Here is a 16,895-nt window from a genome sequence, read left to right as displayed (position 1 = left end):
AGTATGCTCTCTTGCTAAGCATACTATTATTTGAATTCGTACTGTCGAGTTTGGTACTGGTCAAGTCAGTCTGATGCTCTAAATTTTTGTCCGTGGTTAAGATGTCTTATATATAATTAGCCTTGTAAGTCTAATTGTCTGATAAACACTTTGAGTCTTTAATAGTATTTAATTGACATTTCAACTCTAAAGCATATTTAGAAATGTTTACTATTTAGTGTTTTTCTGTGGAAATATCATCAAAAAGTCTTTACTAACAACATCTTTTCTATTTGGATGAAGCCACATTCTTATCCCTTTATACAGAAAAATAAATAAATAAATAAACCGAGAGACAGATTACTACAGCACTGTTCAGTTAGTTACGAGATTGCAATCAGGAAGACTATCTCCTGACCTCTTGCCTTCAAGACTACTCTCTTTTGTGAAATCTGTCTTCACTTCTGACTTTGATTCAAGTAATAAAACTTCGGAATGCTTTAAACAACTGCAAGTCTATTTGATAAAGGGATTTGACATTTTGTTTTTCCACTTAATACAATGTTTTCCAGGACTAAAAGTGAACGCCAATTTATACATAATTTTAGCAAGTTGGCTGTAGCTGTCGGGCTGTCGTAACTATCACAAAGATTACAGAGGACTGTTCAGTAAAGCCTGACAAAGAGAAGGAAGAGCTATGGGCTTTATCTAGCTCCCTCAACAGGTACCACTTGATATATTCTGACAGGTTTCAAATTATAGGTCACGATCTATTTATACTTCTGGAAAGTTCATTTTTAGCAGGCATTGTGGAAATGAGACTGAAACATTTTTGTCTTTTCTGCAAATGCAAGATAGCCAACTCGAGCCTTCTGTCATTAACCTAGAGAGCTTCTACCAAGTTTTCTGCTCTCTCAGGAGGCTGAATAGTTTAGTATTGTGCTCCCCATATTCCCTGAATGAATCAGTAACTGTGATGCATGAAGGCAGTAACAGAGTTTTAGAGAGAATCTTACTTTCATTCCCTCATAGATTTGTTTTGACGGTTCAAGAACAGAGAACAGTGTCTGACACTTAATAGCATCCAATATACATTAACTGTTAGGATCCTGCCAATAATATTAATTATTATTTTAATTTCTGATTATAACTGTCAACTTATTGACAGAGAGAGCTACAATAAGAAAATTCTCCTTCCTGTTGCATTCATTTAAATAATTCAATACAAATGTAATGCCTACCATTCAAAATCACACTGACAATTCTTTACCAAGCCAGTTCTGCCTTATATCGTTTCAAACTTCCTAAATGTCTTTCCTTCTATATAATACCAAACTTTTAAGAATAAAATTATTTGGGTAAATACATTAAACTCATCCTAAATTTACCAGCTCTCTTCCTTGTTTCTTTCAAATCAACTGTGTAAAAAATACTAATTCATTTTGACATGAATATTAAAAACTCTAAAGAACGGGCCTAGAAGTCTAAGGAAAACACCAAACAGTGTAAACATTTCATAGATAATAAATACTCAATACTTTAGAGATGAATTGCAAATGTAGTTGTTAATTGCATACATGTCTTGTACTTTTTTCTTAATAATATCCCTGATGTATTAAAAAAAAAAAAAAAGTCTTTCATACACTGTTCTCTATTTTCTATAATAGAATGACAGAAAAACATTTTGCTATACTCTGACTTTACATTGGCTTGTCCAAGAAAATTTTACCTTAAGTATATCCTCCTATGAGCAGGTCATATAAATGAACTACATGGACTCTTGTTAGTATAATAAATACGTCAAAATATTTCACTTTGTAGTACCTTCCTATATGAATTATAGCTCATATATATGTTTTTATTGCTCATTACTTTAAAAAAAAAAGGAAGTTGAAGAAATGAGAGCAAAACTCATTCCTACAGGCAAAATTTTAATTATACCTTTCAGATGTGTGTTTTTAATTAACTGGTGACATTTCCTTTGTTCAATTATTATAGTTCTATGCAACTGTCATAAACTTATAAATTTTAATTAAAGCTGCCCCAAACCCTAGTTATATAATGTCCACGTAGGGATTTGCTAAAAGGCTTAACTGTAAGTAAACCAACAATGAATAAATCCATGAATTGCCCAGTGGGATTTGTTTAACAAATTAACATTTGTGTGGAGATAATGAGGTTCAGCAGTTTGTAATTCCAAAAAATGATCATATAAAACCACATTTTTAAAAGTGAAAAATGCTTTCTTAATGACCTAATTGAATATCGTACTATTGTTAATTATTAGATTCAATAAGATAATACATGGTCATTTCTCAGGTTGAATTCATATGAGGATGCATTTATATTACAAACCTGGAATATAATTTTTCCCTAACATATTATCTGTGTAAAGCAAGACCTAATAATTTTGATTCATAGACAAAAGTTGATATAGATTTTAGGAATGCAGCAAGGTCTGGAGAAATGATTTGAACAAAATATTAAAATTTATGCTGTATGTACGTACAATTCAGAATCCATTAACAGGACAGCAAATTCAATGTTTTATAATGATTTGTCTCTGTGGATCCATTGTAGGTTGAATAGATAGCCATAGTTTGGAATGACGAACTGCTTACTCAAATTAAACCCATTGCTATCAAGTCTATTCTGACTCATAGCAACACTATTACGACAGAGTAGAACTGCCCCATAAGGCTTCCCAGGCTATGAGTCTTCAAGGAAGCAGACTTGCCACATCTTTCTCCCATGGAGAGGCTGATGGGTTAGAACAGCTTTCGGTTAGCAGTCAAGTGCTTTAACAACTGTGCCACCAGGGCTCCTTTGTCAAACTGTTTAGTTGGCCTAAATCTTTCTAAAATTAAACAAAAGTGAATCACCTGGCTATAATCCAATAATTTTCATTATCTTAGTGATAATTTTCATTATCTTAATGAGAAAATTAAATAATTAAAAATGAAATAATTAAAACTCTAGACAACTCATTTGGCCTAAGAAAAGTTTCTTTCACAAAAGAAATATTATTTGTGTTACTAAAATACAATCACAGGCCATATCCATTTAGCATGATGAATATGAATTCATCCAACATGAATTCTCATTTGCATATTCAGTAAAGGAGTCAGGCTACAATTTCTCCTTTAGTGATACAATATACTTCAGTGGATTGACTAACGCCTTCTGGAGCAGAATAAAAATATGCAGAAAGACTCCTAGTGCCTTTTCTATTTCAATCAACCTTCTAAATACTTTTCCAGAGTGCTATTAACTACTTAGAATACCTTAATTATCGATTAATTATAAGCCAAAAATATTTATAGACATAAAACTATCAAACTTAACAAAACAGTATTGATTTTACTATTAGTATGCAAATCGGGAACAGTTTGCTTTTTCTGAATTTCATTGAGAAAGTGTCTTCATGTGGCTTTTTGGTTCGCATTATGCTAAATACTTCAAAAAATAGCATAAGCAATAGAAACAGTGAGAACTCCCAGTAAGACAGAAGTTAACCATGTAGGGAATACAAAGATGATATGGATTGATTTTCCATTTGACTAACTAAATTTGCATTTATTGTAGTAGAATTAAATGCACATAGATTGCACTCTAACAGCTGCATAATGTCCCTGGCACTGAATATTGGAATTTGCAAATTAGATTTTTATTATGCTTTCAGGTTTCCTCCCCCCCCCCCCCGCCACCCCCGTGGGAACATATTTTAACTTTCTTAGAAGTCAGTAGGAAAATATATTTCAATATTCACTTATGTGTGGTAGAGAACATGTTTTGGGAAAGTGGCTATTGCAGAAATTAATAAAAATTTCAAGTATATCCTAACATGTAGTAACCAGATATCTTCAAAGCGCATTATGTATCACATTGTAATTCCAACAGAGTAGTTAAAATTTCAGATGGGAATGAGGTGCTATCAGATGTACATCTAGAGTTTATTCACATATAAAATTAACCTACTTTTCAATAACAGTTGATTTTTAGAATTTGAAAAACTATTAGTGCAACAAAGAACACAGAATTTGAAGTCAACGTATTACGTTTGGAAAACTAGTTCTATTTAATCACTCTGAGCCAGGCTTGGCATGCCTATAAGCATTCAGCCCCGTCACACGGTGCGTGCTCAATGAATACATGGTGATGATTGTCACTCTTGTTTAAATTTCACGACTTTAACTTTGATATACTGAATTTACAGCAAATGTCCTTGGTCATGTTGAATTAACTCTTAAATTTAGTTTGTATTAGCATGTTCTTTATTTTCTTGTTATCAGGAGTTATATTTGCAATATTAAGTATTTTCTTGTATTTTTCACATAAAAGGAAAACCACATATGATTTGAATATACAATGACTCTCAAATATTTACCCAAAGTGGATGGTATGCAAGTTCCTCCATTTTGACAGTAGTTGCTACAGTGGTTGACTTCACATCTTTCTCCAGAGTAACTAGGCCAACAGTGACACCTCAAATCACCCTTCTCATTTAAAATACATCTTCCTCCATTTTCACAAGTTAATTTGCATGAATCATCTGGTTATGAAAAGAAATGGACAAATTGTTCTTCAACGGATGGTTGAATAAGAATAACTCAAATAAACAAATATTTAAATGGAAGAACTTTAATTTTTTTAACCCCTAAATTACTTACCCTTAATTATTATACTCTTTTTAAATACTGTCTCAAAGAGATAGATTCCAGTTTTCAAATGGTGAATACAAATATTAAATTAACTTATTTCCTTCTTTAGACTAAAAAGCATTATTAGCCATTTCTTGTATGTGTTAAACCGCTAAATGTTAAATGTGGTGAGAACAAGAAAACTGATTGACACTTTCTGAAACTAAAACATATATGAACCATGAAATTGTCTTTATCATATGGGCAAACATGGCCTATTTTTAGGAGGAGTTGATATTAAATGAAACTGAAATAAGATCTATCATATAAGTTGTATTTATAGCAAAGGAAAATCAAGGAGGTAATCTTCAATGCCAGTCCTTTTTAACAATAGATAAACCTCCCAAACTAAAAATCATTTAGACTTGGTACAAGATGGTGATAGAACAGTGTCAGAAACATTTCCATATGTAACATTTGTTCTGCTCAATGACATTTTGTCTGAGAATAAGAAAGGATGGTTATTCCTTGAGGTAGCAAAATCATTTTTAACAACTTCACGAGACTTGCTTTATGAAAAAGATTGGTTTGGAACCATTTTTTCAGCTTATTTTGCTGGGTGTGTTGACATGGCCTTGCTCCATTAGAAATTCTGCTTTACTTAGAGCAGGACAGAAAGGAATATACCTTCTGCCTAAACTGTACCTATATTGTACAGTGAAGTTAGGTAAAATTAACTAGCCTATATTGCATATACATGGTACATTGGTCTATACATGACAGAGGCTTGAACACATCATTGTAATGATCACAAGGATATCCAAATAAGACTCAGTGACTTCAAATGATGCAGTGATTCATTTATTATTTCTATCTGTCAACCACACAGAACCAAACCACTGGCATCCAATCAATTCGGACCCATAGTGACCCTATGTGACAGAGTAGAACTGTCCCATAGGGTTTCCAAAGCTGTAAATCTTTATGGAAGCAAGCTGCCACATCTTTATCCTGTGGAGTGGCTGGTGGGTTCAAACTGCCAACCAGCTTTCACTTAGCAGCTGAGAATTTTAACCACTGCAACATCTAGGCTCCTGTCAACAGTGCCATATAATTCTTATACTTGACTCATTGCAAAGCAATGTTTCCAATATTTTGCCATGTAACTAGTCTTCAGGTTGTCATTATTAAAATTTGTATTTGTAATATGAAGGACTTTTTCATAAAGCAGTATATATAGTATAAAGAAAACAACAGTTGGCGTAATGAGACCTGTGTGTAGATCCTGGTTCTGTTTCTCATTAGGCATACAAATTAACCTATCTGAGCCTCAAAACCTCATCTTTAAAATGTTCTTAATGAAAAATGTACAATTAAACTCATAGATTTGTTGTGAATATTAAATGAAATAAAAAAATTGAAAGAAAAATTATAACACTATATTAAGCAAAATGCATATGCAATATACACATACATTCACACAAATTTAGAATCTGATTTTTAGCCCATATCTGGCAATATCAAAACACTAGTAAAAAGTTGAAGAACTGAAAGCTGAGTCTTCAAGGTAGTCTTGTTAATTTCAGCAGGCAATTCAGGCGCTTATTTTAACATAAAATAACCAAGTACCATTTTTCTTCAGAATGCACACTGATGGTACGGCTCAAGTGGATTAACATCCAAGAATGTCATAAGGCGGTCATTGAGGAAATGCTGTGATTAAACCTGAATTAGATAATGTGAAGGAAGGAAATGGGGAGAGATGATTGAATGTGAAGAAATGTCAGTGTCAGAGAAGATCCTTGAATTTTGGACTTTACCCCAAAAGCGATGTAGAGTCTTTGAAGCATTCTATAAAATCTAAGGAAGAATATAAATGGCAGGGGATACAACGAAAGCAGAGAGACTAGTAGGACTGTGTTTAAATTATCTAGGCTACAGAAGATGTTTTCTAAAGGTAATTGAGAGGGAAAATTCACATTGATGCTGTGTAAAAGGAACAAAGAAAACTGAAGGTCGTTCTTCAGTTTCTGATGGTGACAACAAAGTGAGGGACCAAGGGCAATAGGAACTAGAGGGGTGATTTAGTCCCGGACATGTTAAATTGGAGGCATCTCTGCAAACACAAGTGGAAATCTCTAGCAAACAGTTGAATACAGAGGTTACATCTAGAATTGAAATAAGCTTGCATAATTTAAAATTTAACAAAACATTTCTAACTCATTCAACATGAAATGTCCTAAAAGAGGGTGTGAATGTGACCAAAAAAAAAAAAAAAAAAGTACTTCAGGCTTTCTGAACATAGTTAAGATGATGAAGGGAGGACTCATTTCAACCTGTAGAGGTTCTATATAAATAAATCACATAGCTATTCAGAACCCCTTCATTTGGGGCATGTGTGTTTCTATACTGTGTCTCATTAGGCATCAAGTATTTAAAAGTACAGCACTGACTGATGAAATGAGAGTTACATTCTTCCAAAAACTATGGTAATTGTTCTGTAATGAAAAAGTAGGTTGCTTTTGTCAATAACTAAATCACCTCCCAGTAGCCAAGCTCTAGCAATTATAATCAACTACAGGCAAGGGTGGGTGAACACTTTTCCCAAGAATGAGTAACATTTGAATTTCAAATGCCTTACATGAAGATTAAAATTATTCAGCGTGCTCATCATTTAACAATAGCAGCTAGAGAAAGGCAAGCAATTATAAAGAGCTAAAAAACTTGGCTATATCAAATGTTAATGTCAGGAAAAATTAATTGGCTTCTACCTATACCAATCAATAATTTTGAAACTCACTTGTTTGTGTTCCTAACTAAAGAGGTCCAAGCTATCTATTACTAAGGCCCATATCAGAAGCTAATGAGATTTTTTTTTTTTTTAACACTGATTAGTTAAATTTAAGATTTTCTTGTAAATTATAAGAGGAATTTTCTCGAACTGTGTCTTTCAAGTTGGGTTGAAATTGTAAAACTGAAATCTCTAAATAGTTTAATATCTTGAAATAAGTTTGCATTTAGATAATCAAGCTACTTCATTTCAACCATAAAACTACACAATTCTGTGAATTCATACAGAAAAAAAATCTTGTTTCATTTTCTTATCTACTTGGTGATGACATATACTTTAGAGTGCTATGTGTCTACATTGTGCTAGGCACTTTATGTATGTCATTTCTCATCCTTCCAGTGACTCCAGAAATAGGTGCTGTAGGTGATATGGAAGCACAGAGGTAGACACCATGGTTAAGAGTATACTCACTGTGGAGTATGACTACTAAATAAGTAACTTTAGACAATTAATTTAGCCTCTCCATGTTTTAGTTTTCTTATCCATTAATGTAGGGGTGATTACAGCATAATATCATTGCTTTTTTGAAGGACTAAATGAGAAATATACTTAGAATTATGATTTTCTCATAAACCCTCAAAATATATCTTATTATTTAGCACTTATCAACATTTGAAATGGCATTTTTTTTTATTGTTTGCTCCAATCCCTAGCTTCTAAAATTGAAAGTCCACGAGTGATGCATAAGAGTGAAGAAAATTTGTCAGCTTTGCTTACTGTGATATCCTTAGTTTCTAAATTAGCATTTGGAACACAGGTATTCAATGTAAACTTGTTAAATGAATAACTGGATTTTTTTGTTTGATTTAAACCAATAGCAGAATGACATCCTCCAAAATATCATTGTCTTCTCTGTTAGAAGAGTTATATTAAAATATTTTCTGGTTCTGTGCGTGACATCAAAGTCCTAAATCTATTACTAAATGCTTGTTGAGTGTTCGACATTGTTTTGTGAAGACATGCAGAAAGAATTAAGTCTTCTACTGCAAGAGAAGAATCATCTCCACAAGCATTCAAGAGTCATTGATACCAAGACAGCTAAACTGGTGATGGTGTATATATTTTGCTCAGTTTCAATAGCTGTAGAAATTTATCATCAGAATTAGTTCACTATTTCCAGAACAATGAAATATACCTACCTAACAGACTGTCATCATTGCAGGTGCCATTAATCAAATATTTTCCTTCTGGGCACACGCAGGTGGCCCCAGAAGGATTCAGCAAACAGAGGAATTCACAAGCTAAATCCAAGCATGGATTGGGCACTGATCAAAACAAAACAAAAGAAAAAAAAAATGCATCAGTATAGCTACAATAGGTTTCAAAAACATAAAGTTCAGTAAGACAAAATGATAAGCCAGCAATGTTGAAAAGAAATCATATTAAATTTCTTCTGGGAGTGCCCAATTTCAATGTTATTGTTCTCTTTTATAGGTGGAGATAAATTATTCCCTAAGCCTCATCAGTAGTAAACTTGCCTTAATTTATACTTCCTATAACAGAAACGAAACCCTGGTGTAGAGGTTAAAAGCTATCCTGTTAGCCAAAAGGCCAGTGGTTTGAATCCACCAGGCGCTCCTGGAAACCCTGTGGGACAGTTCTACCCTGTCCTGTAGGGTAGCTATGAGTTGGAATTAACTTGATGGCAACAGTTTTTTTTTTTTTTTTTTTTAATAACAGAAAAGAAATTGCTCATATCTGTGCTTTGTCACTCTTCCTTGTGACTACTAGCTTTTTGGCAAGAAAGTTGGTCAAAGTTTCCATAGTGCAGCCTGAGCTCTGACCAAAAGTAAAGCCAACTGAGGTCCTGTGCAATCTAGCCCTCATCTTAGGTTTTTTCAGGACAGTGTTCTAAGAGACAGAAATAATTCCCCGCTGGCTTAAAATCCAAATATATTTGTTGGTTCAAAAATATAATAAATAAAAATAAAAATTCATGTTTAACACAATTTTCTTTCTATCAGATGAGAGTTCACGTGCATGTGTAAATATGTGTCACATTTATAGTTGTCTAAATTTCTATACAATCAGCATCCTCTCCTGTCAAAGGTGCTGATGGCCCTCCTTAAGTACATTGGGTAGAAATAGAGATTCTTTCCTCAGAATGAAACAGAAATGGCACCTAGGTAGTAGAACTGCTGTCTATGAAAGTGGCTTTCTTCCTGTAAGAATAACTGTTCAAACACCTATTATACTCAGGGTAGGATTTTATCTATTTATTTTTTTCAATCAAAGTGGCTATATTTGACTATGAATATTAATTTGATCAAGCAGAAGTAGAGGATGAGAGGAAGTGTCCTAATATTTAATTGTTTCTCAGTAACCGTTAGTGATAAAAAATCAAATACTCTGGGTATTTCAAAAACTTTGGGGTATTTCTAGAAAAAAAAATCCATATTGGATTATAAATAAATTAATTTTTTTGTAACATCAGGAGAATATAATAATCCATTAAAAACCCTTTCACAAGATGACTTCTATCTGATTCAAAAGCTGAAATTATTCCAACCAGTATGCTGGAGAAGTGCCTTGGAAGCTTAAAGGGATTAGTTTCATTGGTATGCAAGAAGGGCGGAGAGTTAGAAAGGGGATGTTCTTGAGAAACATTCAATTTGATTTGTTTCCAGGGTAAACATTTTAAGTTAAATCATTCAAGCTTGATGCAAAATTGAAGTTTACTAGGACAGGACTAGAGGAAATCCAAAAATAAACAAGTTGAAACCATTATGTCAGATCATTGGTAAAGGGCATCAAACATTTGAATAGAATTTAGGAAAGTACTTAGGGAACATATATTTTGTTTTAACCTTTTTTAAAAACTGACTTGGATATATATCACCTCTTATTTTTCCAAATTATTGAATCAATGAGGCAAAATCCTTTTTTATTTACCAAAAGCCAAATCCATTGCCATAGAGTAGATTCTGACTTATCGAACACTAGAGAGTAGAACTGTCCTACAGGGTTTCCAAGGCTATAAATCTTTACAGAAGCAGGCTGCCACATCTTTCTTCTGCAGAGCAGCTGGTGGGCTCAAACTGCAGACCTTTCAGTTAGCAGCTGACCACTTAACCACTGCACCACCAAGGCTCCTTCTTTACCATGAGGAATGACTATGAATAAATCTTAAAAATTTTCTTAAAGGTGAACTCACACATAAAGACAGATTGTTAGAATTTCAACCACATTTTTTATTTTTTTTTTTTTACTTTGCACTTTAATGTCTTTTGATGGTAGTGTTTGAAATATATTTTTCAAGAAAATAACCTTATTTACCTACTCCTTTCTATGAGGGCAAGTAACAATAAAGTAAAAAAGCCAAAATTAAAAAAAAAAAAAAATCAGAGAAAACACAGCTCTTAGGGAAAGCCTTCTTTGGGTTTGCTGAAGGATGAAATGTCAATGCTGTGACAGATACTTGGTTATAAGTAACAAGAACAGTAATGGCAAAGGATTTAATTCGAGGCTTTCCTGTTTTGACTATAGACTCACAGGACGTAAGCATTTTGGAAAAACAGGATGAGACTTTATATAAATATCAATTCTAATTCTAATAAACAGCAAAATGTTGAAAATTTCCATAACTGTTATGGCAGAAATGAAAACTTCTATATTATCTAAACCTTGACTTTGATAAACTGCAAAGTCTGGTAACTTTACAATTGAAGCTTAAACCACTGGGGTTAAGATGCTAATATAGTTTAGATATTTTAATAATATTTTCTTTTGAAAGTTATAGTGAAAATTTACCTAGAGATACAACCTTGTAAAATATTGTACTTACAGTCTACTTGTTTATAGCGATGAGATATCAAAGCACCTTTTGTTTTATCAACATCTAAAGCTAGGTACTCTACCGAACCATGGCCAAATTTTTGTACTCGAAATACACCATTTTTAGGTCCTGCTCCATATATATAATCTTCAAAGACATCGATCCTATGTGGATGTAACAAGCCTAGAATTTTAAAAAGGAGGGATTATAAAAGTTGCAATGAATATTCTTAGACTTAATAAAATTACCTAATCATACAGAAAATCCTTGATCATAAAGAAAATCTTGTTACTGCTATTCTAGAAAAAAAAAAAATTCAGAATTCGAATATTTTTTAATATTAGCTAAAAAAAAAATTCTTTTTTTTTTATAAAGTTGTTTGAATTACTTTATTTGCAGTAGAAATATGTGGGACTCTAAACATCTTTCTCAGAACATAAAAAAAATTTACATTATCACTTTACTCATCTTCATCAACACAAAGCATTTCCTGGGGACTTATTACTGCATTTTTATGCAAAAAACTTGCACTTTCTAAGTATGTTATTTGCATAAAATATGGTATATGGTATCTTCTGTGCTATACAGTTCCCAAACAAAAGCCAACCACATTCACAGCACAAGAACAGGCAGTTCACAAATTCTCAGTGTGTGTTCTTGATTGAGTTAATGATAAAACCCTATTAACTGCATGACTGATTTATCAAGTAATCATAAATCCTAAAAGAGATGACATTACTATTGTCTGTTTTTGAAATGTGATAAAGAAACTAGACTGGCAAGTGGCAATCATACATGTGAATATTTTGGCTAAAAATAATACTGATCATAATTTTTCTCATTCTATGACTATTATTTTAAGAAATAAATTTAAAAAAGACTAATTCATCTAAGTTTTGGTATTAAAATGGATAACAAATAAAATGAAATTATATTTTAACAATTGTCTACAAACCGCAAAGTACACTTAAACGAAAACACTTCGACTTTGTTGTAATCAGTTACAGGAGTTTGGAATTATTATCATTTAAAAAAAAAAAAAAAAAGGGTCATTGATACAAAAAAACACTCTTTAGGCAAAGGCACAGTGAAAGTTCAATTTCATTACTTTCTCTCAACTTCCTTGCTTTAGTGAAAAAAACAAGAAACAAAGTTACATTAAATAAATAAGCATGAAAACTTTAAGTGCATATTATGGGTTATCCATTGTGAATAAGGAAAGGAGGGGGGACAAACAGGAGAAGAAATTAGATTCAGTAGAAAGAACTGAGTTGGGCAAGTAGTGTGCGAAAGTAAGAGAGAAAAAAAAACAGGAAGCAGACACAGGCTGATCTAAAAAGGGTGCAGAAAAGAACACAGTTATATTCTGAGGTTACTAGAGGTACAGGCAAATTATCAATTGTACACATTGCTTTTCGCATGGTGAGAGTGCCCCTATAATCACCCATAACAATAATTGTTCCTGTGATTTTTTTCTGTGTACAACTAATTTCCTGCTTGCTATCATTGCAACTAGCAATTAAATTAGTTTTCACAGGTATTAGTCTTGACTACTTGAAGTGGTCTGCTCTGAACGAAATAGCCACAGTAGCAACAGAATAAAATTATTTTAGGAGTCTGGGCAGCAATGGACCATGTTTGTCCTAGAGGCAAGAAGTTCTGCCCTGATCTTTTTGTTTTTCAAGTAAGAATGAAAATTTTAATCCACAGTAAGAGCTACAAGTTAAAAGGAGAATTCTCAGAAAATCCAAAAAGCGTCTATACTTATAAAGTTTCCATACTTATGTTGATGTGTTATCATTTAATACTCTCAACAATATTTGAAAACAACATTTCACAAACCTTGTTTGCTGCTGACAGAGACTACTGAATCAGAGCCATCATACAGAACACTGCCAATAACAGAGAGCTCAAAGTCAGCCCAGTAGATGCGTTCACTAAACTGGTCCACAGCCAGACCTGCAAAATCAACATACAAGGACAAATAATAAAAATCAAGTTGAAATTAGTTTAAAATTATATTTTTGTTTCTTAATGCATATGTATAGAGGGCATTTTTCTACAAGCATCATAGAAGTGACTCCCAGTTACATCAAAGAACCATAGCAATCAGAAAACTTGAAAAAACTGTTAACTCAAACACACGTGTTTAGATGACATAGACTTTATTTGAAAAGCTAAAATAAAAATCTTATTTTGCATAGAAGAAAGCTTTATCAATTACCTTTCCTTTCCAGACACTGTTGTGTTGTTAGGTACCCTCATGCTGGTTCTGACTCACAGCAACCCTATGTACAACAGAACAAAAACACTGCCTGGTCTTGCACCATCCTCACAAACTTTGCTATGTTTGAAGCCCCTGTTGCAGCCACTGTGTCAGTCCATCTTGTCTTGGGTCTTCCTCTTTTTCACGGACTTTCTACCTTACCAAGCATGATGTCCTCTGGGGACTGGTCCTTCCTGGTAACATGCCCAAACTGTGTGAGATGAAGCCTTGCCAGCCTCACTTCCAAGGAGCACTCTGGCTGTATTTCTTCCAAGACAGGCTTGGTTCTTCTGGCAGTCCACGGTACAGCCAATCTTCTTCACCAACACTATAATCCAAAGGTGTAAATTCTTCTTCTGTCTTCTTTATTCATTGTCCAGGTTTCACACACATCTGAGATGATTGAAAATATCATGGGTTCAGTCAGGCATACCTTAGTCCTCCAAGTGACATCTTTGCTTTTCAATACTTTAAAGAGGTCTTTGCAGCAGATTTGCCCGATACAATATCTCATTTGATTTCTTGACTGCTGCTTCCAGCAGCATTGATTGTGGATACAAGTAAAACGAAACCTTTGACAACTTCAGTATTCCCTCTGTTTATCATGATGTTGTTTATTGGTCTGGTTCTACGAATTTTTGTTTTCTTTATGTTGAGGTGTAATCCATACTGAAGTCTTTGATCTTCGTCAAGAAGTGTTTCAAGTCTTCTTTCCTTTCAGCAAGCAAAGCTGTGTCATCTTTATACTTTTCTTTTTATGGCTATTTTTTCTATCAAGGAGCTCTAGTGGCACATTGATTAAGCACTCAGCTGCTAACTAAAAGGTTGGAGATTTGAATCCATCAGGTGCTCCATGGCAGAAATATGTGGCAGTCTGCTTCTGTAAAGATTATAGACTTGGAAACCCTATAGGGCAGTTCTACTCTGTCACAATGAGTCAGAATCCACTCCACGGCAATGGATACATAATTTTTTTCTATCATACTTTTCCTTTACATTTCCATTTTTATCTTTATTCCATAGTATACACAGAATGAATTCATTATTAATATCACTTATCTTACATTATTTAAAATAATTAAATGTAAATTAGGAATATTCTTAATCCCCCCATGATTAAAATATAAAAGTAAAATATAAAAGGTTCACTGGCTTAATCATAAGACATTTTCACCTATATGGGATCACCGTCATTTTTGTTGTTGTGTGCCATTGAGTTGCTGCACTTTCAGTTAACAGCCAAGTGTTTAACCACTGCATCACCATGGCTCCTTGGGATCACCGTTAGTGGGAAACAACTTGACAACAATAGGCTTGGTCTTTTGGTTGTTCTTGTTGAAGTTGGCCCACAGTGTTTTAAGACACCTGTATGCATGCTGAACTTTAAATTAGTAAAGATTGATGATTATAGTAGGGAAGAGTGAATAGTATTTTTTTTTTTTTTTTTTTTAGGTTCTAAAAAACCCCCAAAAACTTTAGGTTCTAGTGGTGCTTAAATTTTTCATTCTAATCATTAATTTGCTCTGAATGGTTGTCCTCATTACCATCATTGGTATCTACCAGTGAATAACAATAAATTAAAATAATATATGCAATTAATAGTAGTCTACTATTTTACTTACAAAAATGATTTTTAAAAGTTCTTTCTGTTTATTTACATAATGTTTTAAAATTTTTAATTTAGTAAATTTTATTGGCATTCAGCCAAATTCTTCTTGCAAAAAACATCTTTAAAACAAAGGGTATCTTAGGAAGTAAAGTATGTCTTCCTTCAATATAGAAGTTTAAGCATATTCTATAATAAATCTTCATTGAGTAGATGTTAATTTTAGTGATTTAACTGGTCACTATTGTTGTTGTTAGGTGCCATCCAATCAATTCTGACTTATAGCAACCTTATGTGACAGTAAACTGTCTGACAGAACTTTCTTGACTGTTGTACATACAGTTCCTGTGAGTTGGAACCAACTCCATGGCACCTAGCAACGACAATCTTTACAGAAGCAGATTGTCAGGTCTTTCTCTCACGGAAAAACTTGGTGGGTCTGAACTACCAACCTTTCAGTTAGCAGCACCTGACCACTTAACCATTTGCGCCAGCAGGGCTCATATTACATACTTTGAAAGTACGATGCAACTTAAATGCCTTTGATAGCTGAACATTAAAGAGCTCTCCCGAATAGAACCTTCGGAAAACAATTGAGATACAACTCAGTGGCAGGGCGATTGAATGAAAGTTATTTTTCAGTTTGTGCTAATTGTATTCTTGTGTGTATTGCTCAAGATTTAACAATCAAAATAAAAAAAAATAATAATTCTTCAGTTAAGTACACAGATATAGCCTAAATGTAATCAAACTTAATATAAATATTGTTTTTCAAGTATAATATGAAGATATGCTGTGCCCAACAAACCTCTGAGTGATGACTTAACAATTAAAAGAACTGGCCCATCCATGTTTTACTAGTTTCTGCTGAATGATCAATTTGCTATTTAGAGTCATGTTAGCAGTTGTGTTTTTGCTTCTTCATGTATAATTGTGGACAACATAAGCCACAAAATGGCTAATTTCCTACATCAAAGCAGTTGTCTAAGAAGGCTTGAAAACACATTTTTTTTCCCTCTTTTACTAACATAATCGAATAAAGAAGTAGATACAACAAAAAGTTGTCTCCAACAAAATTGGTCTTTACGTGAAAATTTATGACATTTTCTAATCGTACAAAAATAAGATGATAATGGGTGCCTAAACCAAGTTAACTGACAACATTGTTTCGTCAGGTTCAGCAGCAGTGATACTTCTAAGTGTCACATACTATATCTTTGGTCTAGGCTGGTCTAAGACATACCCGTCTTTATCAGTTCTGGTCACGTATTACACTACTGAATAGGATTATATCCAGATAAAATTTATATAACAAAGCTTTTAGGTAAGTGGGATTTATATTCTAAAAGATCCAAAAATCAATGACTTTGATTTTTCCCTAAGCCCTTTAATAAAAAAGATAGTCTTTTAAATTAAAAAGTTAATAAAGGAATCAACTAACTTTTCCTGTTATAGAGATGACTGTCAAGTTTATATGAAAGAAAAAGTTTGTTTCTCTCTCCAAAATATCATGTCTCCTTTTTGTCTTTAATAAAAAATAACCAATAATAAAACCAAAGAATCAATAATAAAAAAAAAAAGAAAGAAAGAAAAATCAAATCTCAAGGCACTAATTCTTATCAGAACTGAGAGATGAATAATATTTGGGGCCAAGTCAGGAAAAGTACAGAAAAAAATAAAATAAAATGCCATAACTGTTCTAATGGAGCATAATAGAATCACAATCTGGAAGACATATAAAAGATAAAGACACAGGCTCCCTAAGTGTTAGGGATGCA

At 33.1% G+C, this 16,895-nt stretch overlaps 1 protein-coding gene across 1 annotated transcript in view; it reads right to left on the bottom strand.

Annotated features, from left to right (window-relative positions):
* The window catches only part of LRP1B (LDL receptor related protein 1B), a 1,749,164-nt gene that overhangs the window by 86,765 nt on the left and 1,645,504 nt on the right, over window positions 1–16,895 (bottom strand). The window contains exons 79-82 of the mRNA XM_064287257.1: window positions 13,088–13,204; window positions 11,255–11,428; window positions 8,610–8,735; window positions 4,367–4,531 (exon numbers count right to left, since the gene is read on the bottom strand). Of these exons, the coding sequence (XP_064143327.1) occupies window positions 4,367–4,531; window positions 8,610–8,735; window positions 11,255–11,428; window positions 13,088–13,204 (582 nt within the window). The remainder of the gene's footprint in view (window positions 1–4,366; window positions 4,532–8,609; window positions 8,736–11,254; window positions 11,429–13,087; window positions 13,205–16,895) is intronic.

This window comes from Loxodonta africana, chromosome 6 (assembly GCF_030014295.1).
Source record: "Loxodonta africana isolate mLoxAfr1 chromosome 6, mLoxAfr1.hap2, whole genome shotgun sequence".
In the NCBI taxonomy this organism is placed as follows: domain Eukaryota; kingdom Metazoa; phylum Chordata; class Mammalia; order Proboscidea; family Elephantidae; genus Loxodonta; species Loxodonta africana.
This window is presented reverse-complemented; position numbering and strand designations above follow the sequence as displayed.